The sequence below is a fragment of the Molothrus ater genome, chromosome 5 (assembly GCF_012460135.2).
Source record: "Molothrus ater isolate BHLD 08-10-18 breed brown headed cowbird chromosome 5, BPBGC_Mater_1.1, whole genome shotgun sequence".
Lineage (NCBI taxonomy): Eukaryota > Metazoa > Chordata > Aves > Passeriformes > Icteridae > Molothrus > Molothrus ater.
This window is the reverse complement of record NC_050482.2, coordinates 62,552,893-62,579,124: the sequence shown is the minus strand read 5'-3', so window position 1 is coordinate 62,579,124 and position 26,232 is coordinate 62,552,893. Positions and strand designations below refer to the sequence as shown.

Sequence of the window (26,232 nt, the reverse complement as noted above, 5' to 3'; positions counted from 1 at the left end):
TTCTAATATTTACACAGCTATTATCTTGCAAATATAGGCATTTTGTGCACACTGATAAACACACAGAAGCAGCACGTGTGCGTGAATTAAAGAACAAAAGAAAAACTAGATGACATTTTATATTATAGCCTGCCACTTTGTCCTCTGCCAGTACAGGGGTGCATGAAAAATGATAGCCTGGAATGCTTCTTAAAGTCAAACTAAAAAAATAAAAAAATAAAAAAAATACAACTATAGAAACATTAACAGCATGCCAAATACAAGCTGTCTTTCTCCCCAAATATATGAGGACATCTCCCATATCTTACATATCCCTGACTGAGCAATACTTAAGGAACTTACAGGCATCATTACTACTCTGTCAACAAAGGATTTTTCACAAGAAAAAAATAAAATCCTACGTGCAATTATCGATATAATGACCCAGGAGGGTTCTGTGTAATTGGCAGGGTGCAAGTTAACATCATCATGAGTAAGGTTAACATTTCTGAGACAGTGAAAGTGAATACATTTTTGTTGTTTTACAGAAAAACATGATTAGAATAATAACCCCCAAGATATTCAGAAAAATCCTGTTTATCCCATATAGACACTTCTCTGAATCAGAAGAACAGTTCCCAGTAATTTCTGTTCTGAGATCTATCCTGCATCTCAGTCAAGATCCTGTCAAAACCTGGTGGTAACCTCACTTTGGGATTGTGACCCTCTGGTCCGGCCACATGATCAACCGAAAACAGAACACCCACAATAAATAATAAATTGCATAGAATCCAGATGATGGCTGTTTAAATTCCCATGATTTAACACTTTAATGGGGCACAATTACAAACCCCCTATACCTGCTGTTAGCATCTAAAATAATATCATTCTTAATAATAACCTTTATCCTTGAAATATTAAGCTGCTTTGAAAAGTGGGGGAAAGATATCATTTTACTACAAATATACATATAAATATGTAGCATCATAACATTAGCACAATTACAGCTGTAATAACTGTCAAGAAAAAAAATAACTGTTTCATCCCTGTTCAAAGCTGAGCACAATCACTGGTCTCATTTCAGCATTCCAAGAGGACTTGCCTAATTCCATGCCTCAAGTCAGCTTTTTGCTGGCTAAAACCTGGAAAATTCAAACCAGCTGGCACCTCGGTCGCTCCAAAAGAAGCTCAGCAGCAGCATGCCTGACCATGGGGCTGTGACACTGCTGCTCTCCTTTAGCCCCGAGCAGACACCCCAAGCAGCCCCCTATCCTTACAGTGCATCATGCAGAGAAACAGCACAGTGAAAAGGCAGCCTTATGATCTGGTGATCCCTCTTGGGCTCTTTGAATGCTTAAAGACATTGCTCTTAAACTGCATGGAGCAGATTTAAACCCTGGCCAGTCCCAGTTGCGGTGAAACACCAAAGCTCCATCTTCCCACTTGGCTCTCTATCCCAGGACACTGCAGCCAGCAGATCTCACCCAGCCCCAAAGCCAAGCCTGCAGACTTTGAGCCACCTTGTCTCTCTTTAAGGGGCAAATATACAGGCATGTCAAAAAATCAGAGTTCACAACTGAAATACTGACAATCATTTTCACCGTGGAGCAGTTTAAAAGAGGCAGCAGTGATATTCATTAAGCTGTTAATAATGGATTGTGGCACAAAGCAATTTATCAAGTTTCCACTGTAATTAAAATCACTGAATATTCGGGCACTTGCAATGCACCTAGCTCTCCCTGCTTCTGAAGCTTTACATTTTAATGTGAATTATAGCTCCCTCTCCCCAGAGAGCTACTAAAAAGCCCATTTTAATTGGTATGTTTTTAATTGAGATTACATTATTAAAAAGTGTAAATTTCTGTTGAAGAGAGAAAGGAGGTGCTCAGCTCCCCTTTAGTCTGTCTCCCTTAGATACAGCTTGCTTATCTCAGCAGGAGGGAAAAATGAAGGGTAGATGCTGTGAAGGAAGAGGAGAAAGCACTGAACACTCACAGGCTGTGAAGCCAGGGCAAGGCATCATTGTCTGCCACAGATGCAGGATTTCATAGGTGGATTTTCGGGAGGGAGAGGAATCACCACCACCATTCAGGCTGCTCTTAACAAAAGGCAGACGGAAAACACCATGCAGGGATTCCTGCCTCGTAGCCAGCTGACACTGAGGGCACATTTCAGCAAGCCCTCAGTCCTCAAGGTTACCAGTGACAGACAATCTGTTGCTTTCCATAAGTAACTCCAATATCAAACTCTCCTCAAAATCCACAGTCGTGAGTGGATGGGATCTCGCAAAAGCCTCTGCTGGTTCCAGAAGGCTGAGGGCAGGCAGGGAGAGGCAGTCCCAGGGCAGCCTGGACAGGGTGGCAAGAAGAGAAGTGCCCCAAGCAAACAAAGCTGGTTGCCTTTGTGCACAGATATGGTCAGACTGACCACATTAAAAAGAAAAGTGACTTCATGCACTTGGCATCTAAATGCTGGCCACTTAAAGAGTTCTCCTGCTGGCAAGATGGACTGTCAGTGCCTCTTTTAAGTAGGAGTATGGATCTCCTAAGGTGAGTAGACATGAGAGAAAAGGGAGAAATATCAAAGGAGTGCAAGTAGATGGCAACAGCTGAGACAGATCAAGGGAAAAACCTCCAGAGATCAAAACACGCCAAAAGATGGACAAGATGGTTGAGCAAGAATGAAATATCATGGAACAGCTTTTCCATAACTGCTTCAGGAAAGGTCATGCTGTACTGCAAAAAGAAGGCAGTGCATGGGGCTGAGAGAGGTCACTGTAGGCAAACAGAGACACAGAGAGACTAAGAGACAAATTCAAAGATCACCCACTAATACCACAAAGCAGCAACTCCCCTTCTAGTTCTGGAAGTGACTCAGGAAGGAAGGACGATGGACCAACAGCATATAAAAGGGGAAAAAAAGGATGACATGTGAAAGACAAAACTGAAATTGTTAAAACTGACAGAGAAAAAGAAAGCTCTGTTGCTACAATTAGGTCAGTAAATCTGTGATTTTTTCTAAAGTAAGAATTTAGATGCTATGCTCTAGTTCCACATGTCAGAGGAAAGCCTGCTTGTAGTGAGAAAGTACCCAAACATGCTATTACTCTGAACAGCAAGGTAAAATTAATATATGAAATTCCTAGTGCCAGTCAATAGGCCCCTTGCAGATTGAGATCAAAAGTAAAAACAAACAAACAAAAAAAAAGACCATGTAAACAAAGATTAGATCTTATATCCCACCTTGGCATTAAAGACCACTGCTCTGCTGTGCAGAAAGATAATTTCAGATTATTTAATTTAATGCAAGATTCCTTTTGCTTGCTGATTTGAAAACCCCACATCCAGATCACAGATGAAGCAGGAAAAGGAAGGGCTTTCAGAGACCTCGAGTAGAATCTTCTGAGAAACCTGTGGGAGCACACTGTAAGGGTAACATAAAGAAGGTATGAAGAACTGTAAGAGAGACAAGTTACAAAAGAAAGGGAATGTGCACAACTTCAGGGTAACAATTTTCCCTTTCAGCTGAAGGGGTGAATGTTGAGACCATACCATGAAGGAAACAACAACGGGAAGCAGGAAAAGATAGGCTGGGCAAGACTTGCTTTATGCCAACAGAATCACAAAGAGAAACTCTGCTTCCAAGCCTATAGAAAGATGACACTGAAAGACAAATTTAACTCTGCTTAGGCTGACTATTTTGCACAGATGAAAACATGCAGCAGAAAGGCCAGATTACTTACTGATTTGGCATGTACCAACAGATATATGACCACATCAGATTCTACTCAGAGTACTATAAAAGAAAGGCAGCTGGATGTGCTTTACTCCCTTCCCAGAAAACAGAGACCTTTTTCTTAGCCCTGAACACAACAAAGTCTCATTGGTTATGTGAAATTTCTGTGGCTTCAGCATCCAGGAACATTTCCCCAAATATATCCAGTGACCCACCAGGTTGCAACAGCCCTGGTTCAATTATTTTCTCTGATAAGAGTATCAGGAAAGTTTCTAACTAACCAAGGGGACAAACTTTATGTCTAAGGTCATGAAAGAGCAGCATTGAGTACTAGGTATAAAAAAGTATTAAAGCCAATGCCACATCCTCCTCAAACAGATGGCCTTTCAGAAAGATTTAATCAGACACTGAAATGCATGCTGCGAATACTCATTACTAGCACAGGATCAGGCTGGGACAAGTGGCCAGCACTGACGTTATTGCCTACAGGGAATTACCACAGGCATAAACAGGATTTGCTATGTTTGAACCTCACTCTGGATAGCAAGCACAGGTTCCCTTCATGATCATAAAGGAGGGTAAAGCAAAAAAATTATGATGAGGTGAGCCAGGTCTACATGGCAGAGACCCAGGCCCTTATAAGAAGCAACCTCCTAATTTCTTTTGCTTTCTTATCCTCTTTTTTCCCCTTGTGCTCATCACACCACCACAAAACTCAGTGACAAAGGCCAGTTTTCTCTGGACACCACCTTCACAGCACAATGAGCTCTTGCTCACCTTATTTTACTGGACACATAAAATAGAGCTGTGACAATTTCATGCCCTTCAGTATCAAGAAGAGGAAAAATAGGATATCACCACAACAACCAGCATGCAGAAAAAGGAAAAAAAAGAAAAAAGGACTTTTCATCTCTCCTTCAGTGATGGGGGTGGCTTCTTTGAAAAAGCAGGTTTGCCTTTCAACTCTTTCCTCTTCCAGTTTTTCAGAGAAATTTTACTGCAAACATTATTTGGAAGAGTCCTTAAGCTATCTTTTTATCTGGATTTTCAATAAACGGTATTTTACGAGATTGATTTTACCAGGCAAACACAATTCTTAAAAGTCTTTAAAACCTTGACATTACCAACAACTGAACATGTGATTTTATTTATTTTCACTCTAGATGACAAAGCCTTTTTTCAGTGCTAAAGATCCCACCCTTCTCCAATAGAAGACATTTCTAATATGCTGTAGATTGGCAAAGCCAAATGTCCATCTTCACTTCTCACAACAGCTAGTGAAAACAAGAGGAAAATACACACAAAACTTATTGACAGAAGCACTTAAGTCCTTCCTCCTTTTACCTCTGAAGGCATCCTGTTGGTTTAGTGACTTCCTGTGGATTAAGAGTGCTACAGGGAGCATCTGAACCTCCCGTTCTGCCCAGAAATGGTCAAACTTACAAATTTTTGAAGGGCCTCTGAAGGAGCTCCACCACACATCCCTTAGAATATGAAGTTGGCTTTCTCTGCATAGATACTCATATTTTCCTGGTACTATCTGCACGATCATTCTTGGCAACTGTGGATATGCAAAGACTTAACCAGATTAAACACCATGAACACCCTGGTGCTTCAATTTACTTTCTGTCCATTAGCACAAGTCTATGGTCTTGCCAACTGAAGCAAGGTCATGAAGCACAGTCATCACCTGCACTTGGCACTGCTGAGGCTGCACCTCGAGTGCTGTATTCAGTTTTGGGCCCCTCACTACAGGAAAGACATTGAGGTGCTGGAGCACGTCCAGAAAAGGGCACTGAAGCTGGAGAAGGGTCTGGAACACCAGTCTGATGAGGAGCAGCTGAGGGAGCTGGGGTTATGTAGCCTGGAGAAAAGGAGGCTCAGGAGGAACCTTATCACTCTCTACAACCACCTGAAAGGAGGCTGGAGTTAGGTGGGGGTTGGTCTTTTTTTCCCCAAGTAATATGAAAAGAGAAAATGGCCTCAAATTGTGCCAAAGAAGGTTTTTGATTGGATATTAGGAAAAATCTCTTTGCCAATAGGGTGGTCAGTTGTTGGAGTATGTTGCCCAGGGAAGGGGTTCAATTACTAACCCTGGAGGTATCTAAAAGTCATATAGGTGTGTTTAGTGGTGGACTTGACAGTGCTGGATTAATGGGTGAGACTTAACAAACTGAAAGGCCTTTTATAATCTAAATAATTCTGTGATTGTGTGAGTGGTGGTCCAAGAAGTCAAGGAGATGGCACCTTGGACCCCAGAGTATAGCTGAGGTGGCTGGCATGTGTGAATTATGGGATAGGGACATCACTCCTGAAGAAGTGGAAGTGGACTGCAGTGCTTGAGAAAAATCAAAAGGGAATGGAGAGAGGCAGAGGCATCAGAGAAAGAATCACAGATGCCAAGATTATGTTGTTAGGGCTGCTGCAGGGTTTGCTGGAGTGGGGCAGATAATATATACATGCTACCATCTGCCTATTCCTTGTCTAGAGTCCATGAAGCACTCTGAGCCACAAGCAAGGAGACAGTAAAACATTGCCTTAGAGCAAAGGGTCAGCAACAGCAAGCAGAGCTGCTAGTGCTGGCTGGCAACAGGCAACCAAGCAGACATTTGCTAACTTCTTGTGGTCATAGTGCCCACAAAGCCCTGGGCTCACAGGTGTTCTGGGCTGTACAACTGGAACAGATAGAGCAGTAATGCAAATCTCTTCCTGCACACCTCAGGGAGGCAAGAAAGGCACCACTCTTGTTACTTGTTCTGTCCTTAATCTCTTTTGAGCAGAGAGGCTGCAGAGCTGCATTTCATGATGAAAGAACCTCAGCCAGACACTTCAGCCCAGGCCTGAAACCCAAAGATCACATTTGGTAAGCCTGTAGTTCCTCCTTGGAAAGATATCAACAGGGTGATCAAGAAATTTCAACAGGTGCCCTAAAGTAATAGGGATTTCAAGTTCATTTCCATTCAAGGTTTTGTGGCTTTGTTATGTTTAAATACCCACTTCAGAAATATTGAGAAAGTTATAAAACTCGTTACATCTTCAAGAAAAATAAAATAAACAATTTTTAAAAATTATTCAAATATGGGAAGGAAGGAAGACAAACCACAAGCAAATGGCTTGACTTTTAAATAAGGTGAATAACTAAAATTTATTTTAATACAACGCTACTTTTTTTTTCTTCAGATACACTGCATGCTGCCCAAGCAGAGACACCAGATTTAATGTTCAAAAGTTTTTAAACATATTCTAGAGCAATTATACCCTTCTGCTAACAGCAGCAGAAATAGAGGTTTCAGAACTGTGTTCAACTCCATATTTAGCCCACATTTCCTCTATATCTTTAAAACACACATTTACCTCTCTGGAAAGTCCATACTTCCACCTGACAAAGGCAGTGGATAATGGGATGATCAAACTGTGAGAACAGCCCAGTAGAACGGAATCACAGCATCTCTCCAACAGACTCAGAAAAACAAAAGGACCAGACTGATCCTTTGTTTTACTGACTTTATTAATCCATAAAATTCGATTATTTAATATTGCCATATAGTGTGTATCCTTACATGGACACCACCACAAATTTTGCTTGGTTTTTTACAAAGGCAAGAATACTGCACACTATTAGAAGGTGTCTAATCCTCCCATCTGCTGTTTCTGTAGAAAAATATCTACTATTAAACATCTGTATTGCATTTACACAGTTCAAACACACACACATAGCTCGTGGAATGTACATAGCATTTAGCAAATTTTTAACTAACTTTTCTTTGTAATTGTATAGTTTTCCCTTGACAAGGAGAGGATCAGACTTTTTCAGGAGGATTACCTCTGCTCAACTCATTTCAAGCAGCTCTTGAATAAAATAGTTCATTAGTTCATGAAAAGGAAAGACTCCAGGGAACTGCTGGGGAAGGAAGAGAAAAGAACAGAGTGTCACAGTAATTAGGTTTTCAGATTGTCACTTATCCTCCAGAATGCAGGTACACACACACATGTCCCTCTTCCCCTTAGGGGAGATCACTGCATGTTTATCCCTGGGAATCAGTGTACCAGAGATTAAAACTCTAACCCAGCCATAATTTCCCAGAAAGATATTAAAAGTTACTTCTTCTTTATAGCATGTTTCCTTTGCTAGTCCTTAGAGCAAGAGAAGTCCACCCCCCACTTTGCAAGTATTTAAATACCTTAATTTCAGAGTTACTCAAAATGCAGTCTTCTGACCTTTTTAGGCTCCCATGGCTGATGCTGAAAAACCAAAGGACTTCCACTCACTAGGAATCCCTCCTGCCTGCCCAGGTGTACAGGCAGCCTGGGAAAAGCAGAGCCACTGACTGTAGCTACCAGTGATCAGGGAAAAGACTGGCCAGGAATGAGGATGGAAAGCAGGGAAAGCTGGAGGAGGTTGCAATTGTTGACCAGAGGACAACCTCTTTTGATCTGTACCTGGCACAGCAGACTACAGAGCATCCTAGAGCCTCACCAATTAAAAGGAGGCCAAATCATCACCAGGACTGACACCACTGTACAGCTTCTGAGTGGCTTTACACCACAGGGCTCAAAGGGAAGCATGGCCCCCAGCAGCAGAGCCTTCACTCTTCTCATGTTGTTCCTTCCGTCTGCTCTGCCTTTGCATTAAAAACACTCAAGTAGTCCATAAGGCTCCAGCCAAACTGAGTGAACAGCAAACTGAGATGCCAGAGAATAGTTCTGGTGATACTTTCCCTGTGCTTTGTCACCCTCTCATTCCAAATTGTCTTGAGAACACCAAGAAGCAGCTGATGGCCATCAGAAACATCATCAGATCACTACTGGCCAAGCATGGATTATGTGACCTTGAATTACACATTCACAGCAGGCAGTATGACTGGAAAAATCAGGAAATATCAGAAGAAAGTGTTGAAGCCTCTATGAATTCTCCAATTCTCCTTGCTAAAGGATGAGCATTTTCAATAGTGGATTTTCCCCCAGGTTTGTTGTGATTTTCCAAAAATAATCAATAACCTTAAATTGTTACAGTACAATTGTTGTTATTACTATGGATTACAAATGAAACTCTGAACTTTCATCTGCTGACAGGGGGCTTAGTTTCAACCCACAGTTGCTGAAGGAGTCTCAGTTTTGAGGACTGTGAAAGACTCCTTCATCTAGACATCATAATTTAAAAGAAACCAGTAGGTTAAGAACTGAGCTATAACAGGATATCAAAATAGCTCTAACACAAAAACAATTTGTATATCAGATTATTAAATGAAAATCTATCAAAGTATCATTTATTGAAGTAAACAAATAGTCTATCTGCCCTGTCTTTGGAAATATTTTGCCTCAGGGAAAAATTTAAACCTGGACAGATAATCAGGGTAAGGTATTTGAACATTTAAATCTTGCTGGATCCTTTAAAGTAGGTGGTAAGTGGTGCATTAAATTTGTGCTGTTTCTTCTGAGCTGGGTAAATTTGCTCTTCTGTAAATAGTGGGAAAAGCCTTTTACAATAATTTGAATCCATGAATAAATGTAATGTATTAAAATTTCTAAAGTACAGGCATTAAATGTTTTTGTACATAAGCCAAATGAGTGGAATATCCAGGACTAGAATTATTTGAGTGACCACAGAAAGATAATATATAATTAAAATGACATCTGCACCACTAACCGAGGGGATGAGAGAAAGTGACATCACAGATCTCATATAAGCTGCAAGCGTATTATTAGATCTAAACCTGGCTGTAGAATTACTATCTACCAAGGGATTATCTTTAGGCATTCAGAAGCATTGTTTCATTTACTGATAGAAAAGGGATGATAACAGGCTGATTTTGCTTGTCACATTGTTTTTTGGCCTTTCTTTATTCTTTGTTCACATTAGCTGTAGATGAGAGGAAGACAAGTTTCAGCTAAATCACTGTCGTGGAGCTTTTCACTGTTTTACAGTTTGTTCCAAAGGCTTTTTTTTATCCTCCCTCCTCCCTCCCCTCAAGAAAAGAACCCCAAAGCATTTTTAGTGGTGATAAAATCAATGGGGAGTAAAAGATGCACACACAATGTAACATCTAGGAGTGTAGCAAACTAAGGAATACCCATTGGCCTAATGCACCTCAGGGAGACCATAAGACTTTGCTTATAGCTCTCATTATTAGCACAAAGAACCAGTGGCTGCTAGTTATATCTTGGCCTTATTAAAATTCAGTGCCAAAACTCCAACTGGTTTCAGTGGGTACATTTCATAGTACGAGACCTAGGACAGAGGACATCATTCTCATTCACATGCAGGGCTATCTGGGACACCTCATCTCTACAAATTTAATTTCTGCATTAAATTGAAAAAAACCTGTGTTTTGTTCTGTTTTACACACCATTTTTATGTCTCTGGCAAATATTAGTTGCTTATATTTGTAACAAGACTCATGTGCCACCAACCTAAAACATTCAAAATTCTATAAGGAGATATAGAACGTAGGCAGTGAAAAGGGAAAAAAAGGAAAGCTCCAAACTTTCCAGTCACTTTTGAACAATAATGATCCTGAACTGCAAAGGAGACTTAATTTGCATTAAGAAATATGTCCCTAGTAGTCTAACTCCTAGCACTTAAAATAGCTCCCATATGCCAATTTTGCAAACCAAGCAAAAGCCCAGGAGCAGACAGGTCTGCAGGCAGCCATGGAATTGTGCACACACTGCTAAGGCACACACAGACCTTGCACTTTCCCCCACATTGTCCTGGTGTTGGGCAGCTACTACCATGTGTTATCTCTCACAGCACCTCCCAATACCCCTCCAATAGAGCCTTAAGCCTCTGGCCCATCAACCTCTGTAGCCTGCAAACAGGCTGCATTATGCAGACTTCTGCCTCTTGATCTTGTCACTACAATCTTGCTTTTTTCTGTGCTGTCCCTTGTTTAAGGGAGTGACCAGCACAGTGAAGGGTTTAGCCCACCATGGTGGACCCCCTCAGTGCTACAGCCACAAACACACTGCATTTCATTAATAACAGTTAACACAGCAACCACTTTTAATCCACATTAGGTTGTTTCATTGTCCCTTTTATCCTTTCATAATTCATATACAGAACAGACTTTCCATGCAGACCCTATTGGCATGAATCTTTGATTTAAAGCTGTCCATACCTACAGCCACATCTGCAGGTCATTAAAAGTTCACACTGGACCTATGCAGTAGAAATGAGGTGCCTGCAAGCAGTTTATACACATCATCACTGCCAGAAGATATTCCTGCAGCACTCAGCCTGGGCCAGGAACCCTGTTTATGAAACACCAGCTGTTTGTGGCCACTCAGTGGTGCTTACCATCCTTCAGATGAAAAGAAAAGCAAAGACTGATGAAGGTGGGCTGAAGGAACAGCAAGCAGCATGTAGGGATAAACTGCAACAAATGTAGAAGTGAGACATCGCTGCAGAAAAAGTCAAAGAGCAGCAATATATTTGAATATAAATTTAATTTTTTTAATGTGTCCTGGAAGTAATGTAGGGTAAACCTTAAAATCTATTTTATCCTGAAAAGTGGCAGCTGTGGGGTGAAGCTGTGAGAATAAGTTGGGAGGATCCATTCTCACCCGTGCTGTTACTCCATCAGCATTACTCTTCATCTCAGAGAGGCAAGAAGCATCTCTTACACCTTAATATTAACAGCTTCCTTCATGTGGATGTTGTGTGTTTCATGCCAATTCTCATGCAAAAATTTGTTTCAGTTACCTCAAAAATGGAATTCTCTCCGATATTCTTTGTTTCTCACTACACATCCATATTCCTCCATGAAAAGAAATGAAATGAAACTTCACGCAATAAAAGGAAATGAAGTGGAATGCAAAAAAAATTAAATGAAAAAATATGAAAAGAAATGAAAGGAAACCTAAAGAAATGAAATCTTGAGATTTCATATCCTTTCATCAAATGAAAATTCATTTCATGAAATAAAATGAAAAATCAAATAATAAAATTAAATTAAATGAAACATCATGGGATAAAGGGAAATTAATTTTTATTAAAAAAACCCCAAAAAATGAAAATAAATTAAATGAAACAAAGAAATTAAATGAAATCTTGGGATTTCATGTCATGAATGAAAATGAAATGAAAAGTCAAGGAATGAAATGAAAAGAAATTCAAGGGAATTAATTGAAATGAAATGAAGTTAAATTTAAAGAAATTAAAGGAAACATACCAAAATAGAATTAGATGAAAACTTGAGATTTCTTTTTCTTTCCTTTCATGAAAGGAAATGACATGCCAAATCAAAGAATGAAATTAAATTAAATTAAATTTAGAAAACTGAAATTAAAAAATGAAATTATTTGAAATGCAACATTAAATTAAATGAAATCTTGGGATTTCATTTCATGAAAGGAATGAAATGACAAGTCAAGGAATGAAATGAAACAAGATGAAACTTAATGGAAAAAAGGAAAATAAAGGAAAAATAAAATTAAATTAAAAGAAATCTTGGGATTTAATTTCCTTTCATGCTTGCTCTTCTTTTGTCCAAAAGAAACTTTTGTATCACAGAACCAAAGCAGATGTCTACGTTCCAAATGCTTCATATATCAAAAATAGAGAGACTTTAATGAAAGTGTATATGCCTTCACACACTTCATAAAACAAGACTGACAAAAACAAACACAAAAAACCTCCTCAGCATGCCTTATGTCCAAAAAAAGAGGTAACAAATGATTTGCTATCGATGGGCAGCCATTCATTTGCACACTTCAGGTGGAATTTAGTACCTTTCCATTTAGCCATCTCAGCTCAAGTGACTGCTCTAAGCAGACACTCAGATTCTTCCCAAGTTCCAAAGCAGCAAGAACTGGCACAGGGCTCTGTGAAACCTGCTTCAGTTCTTAGGGAGAAACTGGGTTGAAACACTCAGTGGGGTTTTTTTCCCCCTCTGGTCCTTGAGGAAAAGTAGTATAGACGTGACACATGACTTTAGGATAGAAAAAAAAACCCCACAGGCTGAATCCTTCCTTATGGCTCTAGAAACTGGGCTGAGAAGTCATCCCAGATCCAACTTTTCTGCATCCTTTCTTGAAGAGAAATACTAGGAGAAGCAATATTGGAATGTGTTAACAATTCTGCCTGATGGTACACAAAGCTAAAAATTAATCAAATCTTCACTAAAACACTTTGAATGTTCAGAGAGATTGAGTTTGTTTTTCAAACAGAGGCTTATGCCACTTCCAGTTTTTCCTGAAAACATTTGCTTATCCATATATTTATAACCAAAATAGTCTTACCTGAGCTGCATCTTGCTGGTGTCTGTGGACAATTGCATTTTTTATGGTTTGGATAAAAAATTCATTAAGTTCCTTTTGTTTCTTGTTGGGAAAAATGCGTAGCAATGGGATCATTATGAATGGGAAAGAAACTGGAAGAGATTTTAAAGAAGAAAACATTGAATCAGACTGTGAGGGCATATAATAGTCACCCTTTCTCTTGCTTAATATTATAAAACTTATCAAGTGGGATGTGTTCCTTTTATGAAAACTGATTGTTCCTCTCTTCCTCTCCCTTTAGCAACCTGTGAGGTGGAAGAAAAAGAGGATTCCCTTTTGGAGATGCCCTTCTAGCCAGGACTCCCTTTCCAGACAGATTCCTTCCAAGCTTGTTTCCACGATGCCTCGGGATTTTGGTTCAGATTTTTGGTGTCACAAAACCACCACAACAAAGGGGAGCATTATTCCCCTACCTGTCCAGACAATTACATAGGGAAAGTGGGGGATCTTGAACTGGCCCAGCAGCTTATGGCACCAACATGTGAAATTGGGTAGTTTTCATTCCTGTTTACAGCTCTCCAGCATTAGGGACCTATATGAAGGATGGGGCTCTTTAGCAGGGCCTCTTGCAAAAGGACAAAGACTATGGGGTTTAAACGAAAAGAGAGCCAATTCAGATTAGATATAAGGAAGAAGTTCTTTACAATGAAGCTTGTAAAACAGGGGCACAGTTTGCCCAGGGAGGTGGTGGATGCCTCATCCCTGGGAACATTCAAGGTCAGGAGGGACAGGGTTCTGAGCAAACTGACCGGGTTGAAGACATCCCTGCTTATTGCAGGGGATTGGACTAGATGACTTTTTAAGGTCTCTGCCAATGCTATTGTGTGATTCTATTTATTCTGCTTCTCTAAACAGGCCACAGACTTAGGAAGTGGTATATTATCAAAAGGATGGTCTCCAGTCCATATTTTTATAGTCACAACCTAGAAACCTGAGTGAAGCCTTATATTCTAATAAACCCCTCATTAACTTATGAACAACTTAAGACTAACAAATCAATAACTGGAAAAACCCTGTCCTGCCAACAGGGCAACTACATTGTGGAAATTCTCACATTAATGAACAAGCAGAAAGAGATGAATCAAGGAATCCAACTCCAAACATTTCAGAAACTTTTCTTTAATGAAGGACACACTGCTCTCAGATATATAGGGGCACATTTCTGTCCCTTAAGAAATTGGTCACAAATCACATTTTGCAATCAGGTTAAATGTTAACCCCAGGGCAATTTGGATACACAGCTCCAGAAGGAAACAGTTGATGTGCTGCGAGTACAGGTGCAATCTGTAATGCCAGCAGGATCAGATGGGCACAGGAAACTTTGCCACTGTGCCACCTGATACTACTGTGTGCAGATAACAAGATGATAAAACCTCAAAAGCCTTGATTATGCTATGGCTTCCTCAGCTGTGATTCTTACTGCCCTTGAATTATCAGGATCACCACCACCATGAAGCCTAAGCTTTCATAGCCTAGAACTACGTGGTTTTATACCCCACTCTTGCATTGCCTATCTATTAATCTAAAATAAATGCACTCTCTTCAGGACGCTTGTGATCTTTATCCTTCAGAGCCATCAACCAGGCTGTGGACAGTGTTCAAAAAAGAATTGGAAGTACTTACACAATCTGTTTATACTCGTCCACCTCTTCAGTGGGTTCATAATGGGCGGGATTTCAATCTCTACTAAGCAAATCAAGTGCACAAAAATTTTACACTTAGGTCCCAAAGGGCAATTACTCTGTTTTAGTGAGAAGTGTATTAAAACAAGTACTGTAGAAACTGCAGGACCCAGAAACTTTCCTGTCAGATGAACCAGGAGCATTGTGTTCCTGGACTCTCAGTTTCTGGAGTAAGTTTCATTAATGGTGCCAAGACCTGTAGAGCACATGATGGAAATCTCAAAGGTAGAAGTGACCAGTGGGTTGCATTCTGAATCCCTCTGAAGTAATGTCACCTATAATATTTCCTACTCTGGCTTCAGCATGAAGCAATTTTGCAATTTGAGAATGACTTTTATGTAATTACCACAAAAAAGTAGATAAATGTAGACTATACTCACGGATTAGAATGAGAAGAGGCTTAAACAAAGACATTTCAAAGAACGTTCTGCAATTCTTTACAAAGGGGTCATCAGGATTCTTCTGAGAGTCCACCTCAGTGCCAAAAGCTACGCTACCAACAACATCCAAGGTAAAGCAGTTGTAACACCTGCATTTAATTGAAGAATGATAAATTATTATCTACAAATCACATACCCATTAATATCTTGCTTCTACGAACATCACACAGCATTAATTTTTGCCACTGAGTTTCCTTTTGCTTTTAGATTTGAGCTTTGCCAAAAAGAGATGTTTCCATCATTCTGACAAATGGTGCTGCTTGACAATGATCACTTTTTCCAAACCTACAAAGTGAACATATTTTCATACAGCTCAGTAATTCCAGTAACATTTTATTGAAAACAATTTTATTTTTTATGACCTAGAAGTCAAATGTAACACATTAGAGATGCATAAGCATTTTCTTTGTAAGCATCCTAATAAATGAGATAATTTCTTTCTCATTTTAACTGCAAAAACCACACCTATTTCCAGTCCAGTCTAAACTCTCAGAGACAAGAGGTTCTTAGGTAAAATTAAGGTCCTTAAGGATTTCCTTCTTCTTCTTCTTCATACCTCTTTTGTGATGTAACTCTGTGGACAAAACCAAGAGAAACTGACACCATGTGAAATCTGTATCTCTGCAGAGGAGCTGCCAGTGCTTTGAGAACTCCAAATGACCTGTGGATCTAGAAATATCAGAACTTACTAAATGGCTCCCTGCATATCTCACCCTCAATCCAGTTGTCTTACCATCTTTATTTTCCTAGTACGCTTTAGCAGCTCTATTGAGTTTTGAGATGGGTGGACTGAGAATGTGAAATATCCTTGGAATTTGATTCTTCTGATCTGTGGTGAGGTAAGCAATGTCTGTGCTTCCATGATCCTTAGGAAAGGCTAATATCAGTCTCTGGTGTTTTAATCTAAGTGAGCATGTATGAAGGGAAGAACCGGAGCCAGACCCATTATATCCTGCATATATTATATGAATCAGTATTTCTAAATGACAATCTTAGTGACCTCTCATTCTGATCACACCAGAGAAGATTTAAAAGATACAATAATGCAAAACTCACTTCTTTTGGTCTTCAACTCTTACACACACATAAAAAGCATCATTAGAAGTTAAAATAGTTAAAATGTTAAAAGGTGGGGTGGGGGGGGAGGCATTGCTATAAAACAATAATTTCAGAAGGACTCAGTCATTTACCTCTCCAAGGTATTGACAAATAAAACAACCTTAATAAATAAATTTTGAGCTGTTGGCAAAACACAAAACAGCTAAAGACAACTAAGGTCATAGGAGGTTACAGATAGGTCTTTTCATGGAAAAAAAAAACCCAGCTCCCAAGGCGATTCTGTAAAACTGCAGTGGAATGAGAGCCACATTTATAAATATGTCAAACCTGCTGAAATGGTAGTATGGTAAAACAACTGGAAATATCATGTTCCAAGATGGTCAACATCATTCATTTATACTTTCAAAGGTCTTTTCCAAAGTGTCCCTTGAGAGCTGAAACCCTATAATGGATCAATAGATAAAAGACCACTCAAAGACAAAGGACAAATGGAAAAATGGAAAAGACTGGAAGGATTGAAAAGGTCAATTTTCATCACAGCACTAGGCTAGTGTAATGTATCTTGAGGTTTCATAGTATCTCTTCAGCTGTTTATTAGAGAGATCTCTGTGCATACACACACACACACTTGCATGTGCGCATGTACTTGAAAAACAATTAATCAATTGTGCCTAAATATCCATTTCTTCTGATGAAACAATATTATTGTGCTGCGTTAGTTTGGGAAAATCATGAAGAACTTCAGAGGGCACTGACCAACCCAGCAAATGAAGTGTAGGCAAAATGAAGCAAGAATAGTGCCTGTTAGAAACAATGCATTTGAACTACTACCCAGGATCTTAGAGAAAATGCATCTACTCAGAGAAGGGACTAGACAGTGTTGTGAACAGTTCAGTGAAGACCTCTGATGAAAGAGCAACTGAAAAGATAATAGGATATTAAATGCATAACAAATGAGAGAAAGTACAATATGGAAAATATTAAAATGCCATTTGATAAATGTCATCTGGAGTACTGATCCTGTTGCTTCCCCAAAAGCTAGCATGCCATGAGAGGGGGTTATGAAGAATGTGGTAAGAATGATTAAGTGCTCGAAAAAAACTCATATTAAAAAAAAAGGCAAAAGATTGATGGACTAGATATATTTGATACTAGACCAATTCTTATGTTTGTACATTATTGGCAGCCTGCAGAGAACAGACTGGACAGGGACTGATGCAGCCTTCCTTTGTCCTTCCAGCTGTTAAAACTTCATTAAATAACTGCCAGAAATACATTAGATGCTTTAACAAAATTAGTTTTCAAGTATGCATTGACTGTCCCAGGAAGAAAAGGCTTTTATCAGACACACCCTCCATTAAACTATGATCTCCATTTTTTAAAGTGAGAGAGGAAAAAAAAATCTTTTTTACAGTAAGTGCAAATTTAGAATAACTACTGCTATTGACTTTTTTCCTCTTTTTTAATAATCTCTACTAATTTTTGGCATGTTGAACATACCTCTGGATATCAAAAGCTTTGCCAGAATCTGCGTAGACTTTCAAGTTACACAGCAGAGTATCACAGATCTTGTTTATCAATGGTGTCATCTGGAAAGGAACACATTGAATTGTGAAAAAGCATGAAAATGTTAAGAAAAAAATACCAAACAAAAATAATTATTTTTAATTATTTTTATCTGATAGATGGAATAGAGCTCTCAGGTTCCTCTGCAGGTGTTGTTAGGCACTTGTGCATAGGTTAAGATGAAATGCTGGCACTTTCTGCTCAAAATAAACCTACACATTACAGGGATGCTCTTCTCCAGCTCTGGGCCTAAATGCAAGAGGCTGTGTCACTTACCTGACCAATGGTCCTTGTCCCACTGTGGCTACATACACAGAGACCTAACAGGCAAAAATATGCCTCTCTACTTAATCATTCAAAAAAATTATTTATCATGATTTTTATTTGCACTACATCACATTTAGGTTACTTATGTAACCTCCAGGGCAGAAGGAATAATGCTTTCCAAAGTCCTGTAAAGGCACTGGCATCGGTTCTATCCTGCCATCTCTCGATTTGAGGGACTTAACATGTAACTAGAAAGTGACCCTGGATACCACTAAAAGCTGCTGAGGGCAAACTGCTATTGGTGCATGATGAAAGGCTTTTCTCAAGTGGTGATGCCATTAAATGGAGATTTGTGTGAATTTATTCATCTAAGGGTTTTTTCCAGTCACTGACACATACTGGTCAGGTAGACTTAACCACAGCTTGGCTGTAGCCAGCAGTGCAATAGTCTCTTCTTTAGGGCTTCATGGAAACCATACCACAGGCAAACATCAAGGCCTCATTAAAGTCTCACTTTCTGTCTCTTTAGCTTCCTACATATGAGGAATCAGATACTTCCTTGATTACACCAAATGGGGGACAGAGGAAGGGGATAGCAGCAATCCAGCCATGAACCAAAAGGAATGATATCCTACAGCTCTTTCCCAAATAGACTACCAAGAGCAGCCTACAACTTAACACCAGAGCCTTGCCTCAACAACTATGTCAAGCACCAGCAATGTACACACAGAAACTTGCCTTTCCTTCCTCAACTACCTCCGTCAGCATACGGATGTCAACAAACATAAGACAGACTTATCCTACTCCTCTGACATTCTTGTTACCAAAAAAGACTTACTGCAGCCTCGCAGAACTCTGAGAGCTTTGCAGCCTGCCCAGCCAAGTCCATTTTGCTTGGCACTTCTACCTCTGTGAAACTGGCACAACACTTTGCGCACAGGCACTCTGCCATCTCAACACATGGGCAAGACTGCACGCAGTCAAAAGGCCAACGCGGGAGCATCCAATATGTTTTCCAAAGGCACAAGGCTGACTCAAGAATGTGTCTAGCTGCTCTCGAGGTCCCCTGCCTATATGAGAGAAATTACATTGCAAAGCCAGGTCGATTTGGGCTTTGCCACAGTCTCACAAGATGGTTCTGGTGCCAGATTAGTGTTTGGTAAAAGTAGCTGTTACACTTTTGGGAGGTGCACACCACAGTTACGTGGCAGCCTTCTTCACCTTTTGGCTTTCCAAAGGAAGTCCCCTGCAGCAAGCTTCTTCTCAAAAGCAGCTTCAACCAAATTAATACATCTCTGTTCAACAGATTGAACCAAGGTGAAATACTTCATAATCTCTGGGTCCAGGCCCCCCCAGTGAACTGAACCAGCCAAGGAGATCAAAATGAAAATCAGTTTTTTAACAGGTATGATGCTTCTGAAACAGATGGTGATAATTTCAGATTTTCCTTTTACTGCCTTATTTTCTCTCTTATTCTTCATCACATCACCAGATCTGTAACCAGCCAGCTGGTTGCTATCACTTTTCAACAGCTGGCAGAGACATTAGGGGCACGTACGTCTGGCCAGGGCATCCCACAGCACCTCTGCACTTTGCACATTCCACCAGCCTCTAGAAATACTGTTGCAATTCGTTCCTAGCCATGAGGTATTTTTATTACTAAATCTAACCAGGAAAACAGGGAGAGGGGGACATGGATTCGATTTACTGTTAGCATGACAATAACAGATTCATGTCAATAAAACAATTATTTGTATATGAAAGCTACAGGGGATATCTACTCTGGAATCCCAGGTTGGGTTTGGGTTTTTTATTCCCCTGGGGGACATAAATTAGTGCAAGATTGCAAACTACAAAGACCACAGACTGAAACATTCTTAAGTCTCGTAACACCTCAAAATCTTTGTCCAATTGTCAAGAAAAATAAAGTAGTGTCAGGGGAGGTGAACTATACCAAGCATAGAAACTTGACATGTTGATCTACACTGCCTTGGGTATCAGTTACTTCCCATACATTCTGATTTGCCAGTCAGAACATAAAACCTGCATAACCTGCCTGAGATTCCGTTCTTGGTGGGTAAATAAACCCCAGCTGCTTTGTGTTCAGATTGGCTGAGAGTAACAGGATGAAGAAAAATCTAAACAATATGGTCCCTGTAAATATTTGATCTGACAGTTATCTAATAGCAAGAGTAGCCCAGAGTCCAAATTTCTTTCTTTCTGCCAAAGAAGAGCATTTGGGGTTAGGGTTTTCATGATGCCAGGGGCTTTGCTGTATAAATCCTGCCAATATGCTATTTGGCACATAACAACAATTAGCTTCTGATTCTGCATATGCACAGTGCATGTGGATCTTTGCACTATTCAAAGGCATCAGAGTCACATTCCTCTAGTTAGATGTGGCCCTCAGTATTCAGCAGCATTATTATTCCTCTTCTTATTAGCATCCAAACTAAAAACTAGAAGGCTGGATCGTATTCACTGTAGGCAGACACACTGGAGACTTTACTGTTCATAGACAGCAAGCAGAAGTCGTGTTGGGCTTCTTGTCCCACAAATGTTATGCAACAGAAAGGAAGGAGAAGGAGAAAGAATACATCCCTAACACAAGAATTGCTTCTCTTCCAGATTTCATGTCTCTGAATAAAACTAGAAAAAGAGCACAGTGTCAGAAAGGTGTTTTATGAGAGGATTTGTTTCCATCACTTGAGAGTGCAGCTGTGCTATTCCTGGGCACAACTGTACCAAAATGAGCAACTCAACAAGATATTGGCCTGTGGCTCAAGTTTATGCACATTTCACATTTTTACACCAGTTTTTACATTAGTGATTTGCTTTACCTTATGTGACCACATTTGCTTTGTCCAGCAACAACAGCAGATTCCAGAAACACTCCAAAAATGCCTTTGACCAATGTGCAGACGAACAGCAAATCAAGGAAACCTTAATGGTTGGACTGTCAGATCTTATGTCCTAGTGGGACATGAGAGATCTCCATGCCTGAGAGTGACACTAGAGGATTTTTCTGCACTGTTCTGCCATGTTATTACAAGTTCTGTTTTATGTCTCCCTTTGTTTGAAAGAAATGCCTCAACACAAACTCCACTTCACAGGCTATTTAGGACAAGGCTACATTAGAAGAAGCTGTGCTCTCTTCTTTAATTTTTGTGTTCAGTTTTGTTTAAATGGTTTGTTAATGGAGGAAAGAATCCCTGGCATACAGATAGGAGATGACAAGACTACTGCAGCACCATCAGAATAAATAAAAATCAATAGGTTTTCTGCTGGTGTTGGCTGTAAAAGAGAGTAGAGCTATTTATCAAGTCTGACAAGAGGTCCAGAACTGCAGGATCATCATAGGCACCACAGCAAAAAGAAGAGGAACAAAATAAGAAATACTAAATAGGGAATCAAGGTTGGTACAGCGAGATCACTAACATGTCAGCTTGTTTCAATACATAACAGCTGAGGAGAGCATGACAGGAACACTGGGAAATGTTTCTATTACTTAGAGCCTCTAGGTGTTATAATTCACCAATTCCTCATGAATTAGATCTTGGATCAACTTTCAGTGATTGGTGTTGTTCCCACTTAACAGATAAAAGTTGTTTCGTGCGCAGAGAATTTAAGTAGCTTCTGTCAGATCACCCACAGGCAGTCAAGGGCAGGGAAGTGACATTTCTTGGGTTTCCTGCCTCCTGTCTCACATTTCTCATTCTTAGTGCTCTCACAGCTATGGCACCATGGGGTTCATTCAGGGGTCTTATTGGAAAGAGCTTATTATTAGATCTTCTACCAACTCCAGGGGCATCTTACATGGGATGCTCCTCAGTCTTACTGCAGGATCAAGCTTATAAGTCTATTGCTTTATTCACCACCACTGTAGTATTTGTGTTCAATGCTATGCAGCCAAATCTTCCTTCAGCTGGAGTGGACTCCTTTAGTAATCTTCACATGCTTGTTAGAAAAAGAGAATTAAAAAGGGAGAACACCCAAGACATAGAAATCCATAAAAGAAACAACAAAATGGTGCACAGCTTTTAAAGGCAAATTGAAAAAAGAGAAAGCTGTCAGAATCTCTTTAAAAATGTTACTAAAGCAACTCTCTGCAGACACACAGAAATCACTATATTGGCTACCCAACAACTCTATAACCTCTAGTTTCAGTTCATTTCCCATAACTTTGAAAAATTCAAAATTTCTGGAATCATCTTTTCATTTGCTGACTGGCTGTTGGAGATATTTGCCATACTACAGGGAAATTCCTCAAGCTCAGTGAACTTCTCAGTGACATTACACCACTTCTTTGAAGTGACAAGGGCAAAGCTCGCCTCTGCCCACAGCCCCAGGTGACTCTGTGGAGCACTGCAGGTGAAATTTTAGCAACACACATTAGCTCTGTCTGGAGCCTTGTCCTCCAGCAGCCAGGCCAAAGTGGCTTCTCACTTCTCACTCTTGCTAGCCCTGAAATTGTCCTTTCTTGAGTTTCTGAAACAGAGATATAAAGAACCTGTGTCTCAGAAGTCTCTGCCCCTTGGTGCATCTTTCATCTGATATGATTGCTATGGGGAGCACAATGAGTTGTTAACATTTGTTGCTCTGTCACAGGCTAACAGCTCCCAATTCTTCTAGAGCATCCAGACAGACAAGTCTATGTTTGGAGTGGAACCAGGGGCTGCAGCACTCAAGGGGAACCCCTCTCCAAAGACACTCATGAGGTCTGCAGTCTCTCCAGCATCACTGTGGAGTCTGCACAGAGGAACAAAGTTAAGGCAGCCATCCAGAGTGAACAGAGTAGAAGACTTTGCTGTGGGATTTTGTCAAAGCAATTGATATCTTGGAAGGAGAAATAAGGAATGTCCTAGTAATATTTATAAATATGTATAAAATAGCATATCTAGGTTCTATGCAATAAATTAGTACCAAATTTGTGTTTGTAATTCAAAGCAGAGAGGAAGGGCTTATTATAAACAGGATGTCTTGCAGATAATGCTGGATACTCTGTAGTATGGCCAATACTAGAACATGGTATTTTTGTTTCCATGCTGCTGTAGAGGTTCTGAGAGAGTACCAAATATGGGAGAGTTAAAAAGTGAGATCATAATTAATGAGCATTGATTTCCTTTGTGAAGTGTTGGTATGGCTTCTAAATTAAGCAACAGCAGGAAAAGCACATGGGCAAGGACTTAAGTTGCATTAACTTCAAATCCCAGTATTGCTAACATATTTGGGTACAAAATGAAATGCAAGGCTGAGTAGCACATCCTTTCAACAGCAGTTCCTAATCTCATACGGGCTTACTGCAAGTGTCTTTGTAAGGATGGACAGAATTCTAGTGAAGGCGTGGGGGAGAAAAGCAAAGTTGAACCTTTCAGAGAGACCTGCCCCACTCCTCTTTTTCCCGCTTGCTGTTGAATGGGAGGAGAAAGTGACAATTTCCAGGTCACCCTAAGCCCATGCACAGTCACACGCCTTCCCACAGAGCTTGGAAGAGGCAGCACGGGCAAAGCTGATTATCAGGCTAAAAATAAATGTCTCAATCTTTGCATGCAAGACAGCTACCAGGCACTGGCCAGCCCTCCCTTTTACCTCCTACCATTATTCCTGCAGGCCACCTCCACCGACAAACCATGCAAAGGGAATGCCACAACTTCTCCCAGCCCAGTTGGATGGGCCAGACCCTGCAAAGCCCAGCCCCAAAGCAGGATCCCTGAGGCTCCACTCCCTTGCCCTCACCGTGCTCCTCAGCCAAGCCTGCCTGGCAGGTGCTGGCAGAGGTTGCTCTCCACAAATTGAGGGGAACGCAGCGTTATCTTTTGTTAGTCCACGAGCAAAGAGCCGATGACCTGCAGTAAGGCAGATTAATTTCCGCCAGCAAAATGCAAAACTCTGCTCTCCCCACCATGCCATGTGCAACTAATCGCTTGCATATTTAAACACCCTCGCCTTGCTGAAATTTCGTGATGGAGTTGGTGACAGAGCAAATGTCAGGGCGCATAACCAATGGCATTGTCAGTGGTGATTAATCAGCATCTCCGCCAGGCTGGCGGCCAATTAGAATTTACCATAATAAGGAGGTGACAGCCGGCGTTGCTAGGCGACCGCTGTCTATGGAGCTGGGAGAGCCAGACACATTTAGATGTTACTGTGGATTTCGACAGCGGCATGTCAAAACAACACAAGCGTCTGCCCAGTGGAAAATTTTACAACCCAGGACTGGGCACCGGAGTGAGGCATGATTCCCTTTCAGAATAAAACATAAAAAGGAAGAGGTGATTGTTTTGGTAGTTGTGGGGTTGTTTTTTGGAGTTCTCCTTGAAAGAAGACTTTAGCCAGTCAATCATTTATATACATTTAATTAAGAGATATCATATCACTGGAACAGGACTTTGTTACTGGGTAATGGGTTCCCATGGCTGAGCAAATGCTGATACATTTATAGGAAATTAGCAGAAGGTCAGCACAGAGACATTTATTTTCAGTCAGAGGTATTTATCTGGCAATGACATTCTGTTCCAGTGACTTATTTTATTATATGAAAGGATTAAAGAATAAAAGGAGGAGGGAAAGGGAAGGAGATGGAGAAATGAAAATAGACTGACAGCAGTTCCTGTGTTAACATGAGAGTTGCTGACTCTGCACATCAAGAAAAGCTATGTTCCAACTGGGAGCAATAACCTTTCCTGAACTTAAGCTTACTGCTAATAGGGCAGAGGAGAGGAAGGGGTAAGGGTCCTTCTTAAGTATGCTACACTTTCATGGAAAAACTGACTTAAACAGAGGAAGATAGAGAATCATATCTTCAGACGAGCTATTTGGATTTTCACCAGTCTATGATCTGAACCATGCCATATGGAAGCTCTGCTGCATGTGCTCTTCAGGTCTAAATAAAGTGGCACAAAGTAGCAGGTTTTACCTATCCTTAATATGGACCTACATAAAGCAGATGCCTGCACAAGTCTTCTAAATTGTGAAAGCAGCAATGTCTACACCTTACCTCCTTCAGTTTGGTATCGCTGAAGGCTGGGGTCAGGAGGCTCCGCACAAACTTCCATCTGTCATCACGAAGACAAAGGATGCTATCAAGCATTGGCTTGGATATCAACTTCGGCTTCTAAGTTGAAAGAAAACATAATTCAATTTTAACACAAATGCAACTACAGTTTCTCAAGACTCCAGAACCTGGGAAGATTGCTCAGGAAAGGCATTGCACTGCTGTCCCACAAAGAGAGGTTCAAATCAGTCCAAAACACCAAGCTAAACGTGGATGAGGCTGGAGAAAATTTCTCTTTTGCTGCACTCATTTTCTCTTGGGCTTTAAAAGTCCTGGACCAGCTCCTTTCTCAGACTGCTCCAGTTCTGATGTCCCTGGTGTTCTCCTGAGATCTCCTGCACTGAACCCTAGCTTCTTCCCTATCTTTCTAAGGTGACTGGCAAGAGGACTTGTCAACACTCCCTGTCCGTGTGACATGAGTGCCAACACACCACATGCTGGTGTTGGTGGGGGACACCATTTCTGGTGACAGCTGGCATGTCAGACTGTTACATGCATTTTAAAAGTCTTCAGAAAATATGGTGATTAGAAAGCAAGTCCCAGTCCTTACTCTGTTTATAAGGAACACTCTCGCTAAGAAGTTGTGGCCTGTGACTCTTACAGCTGCAGCAGTTGGTCAAATATAGTAGCTTAAAACACTGCTCCATGAAGTTCTGTACCAAAATGACTACTGTGAATTTACTAAATCTTCCCTGCCATCTAAGAAAATCTTGTCCAGAAAACAGTGATATTCACCAAGGAGTAAAAGGATATAAAAGACAAAAGAGAAAGCATGTCAGAAAACAACACACTTCTGACTGGAAGAAAAATCAGACGATGTCCAGCCCCACAGCACAAAATATTATGTCTTATACTATGTCAGAAGATGTTTCCTAATTGTTCCTGAAGCCTTGCAATAACAGAGATTCAGTAACCTCCCTACTCAAACTCTTCCAGTGCTGTACTACTTTTGCCATGGCAGCACAAGCTCTCTCTTGCTGGAACTTTTGTTTTTGTGCTGTCCAGGCATAGAAGGAGGGTTATTCTCCCTATCTTTGCAGCAGCCCATACATACTGAAGGCTATAACAACCACTAAACATATTGCAGCCATCTACCCCACATAACACCACTTCACTCAACACATACTTATCAGTCATGCTATCTAGGACTGTTGGCTCAGTGTTGGTACTG

At 40.5% G+C, this 26,232-nt stretch overlaps 1 protein-coding gene across 1 annotated transcript in view; it reads right to left on the bottom strand.

The window, feature by feature from the left end:
• The window catches only part of TBXAS1 (thromboxane A synthase 1), a 237,014-nt gene that overhangs the window by 75,087 nt on the left and 135,695 nt on the right, over positions 1-26,232 (bottom strand). The window contains exons 5-8 of the mRNA XM_036401669.1: positions 25,005-25,121; positions 17,675-17,763; positions 15,056-15,204; positions 12,955-13,085 (exon numbers count right to left, since the gene is read on the bottom strand). Coding sequence (XP_036257562.1) covers positions 12,955-13,085; positions 15,056-15,204; positions 17,675-17,763; positions 25,005-25,121 — 486 coding nt within the window. The remainder of the gene's footprint in view (positions 1-12,954; positions 13,086-15,055; positions 15,205-17,674; positions 17,764-25,004; positions 25,122-26,232) is intronic.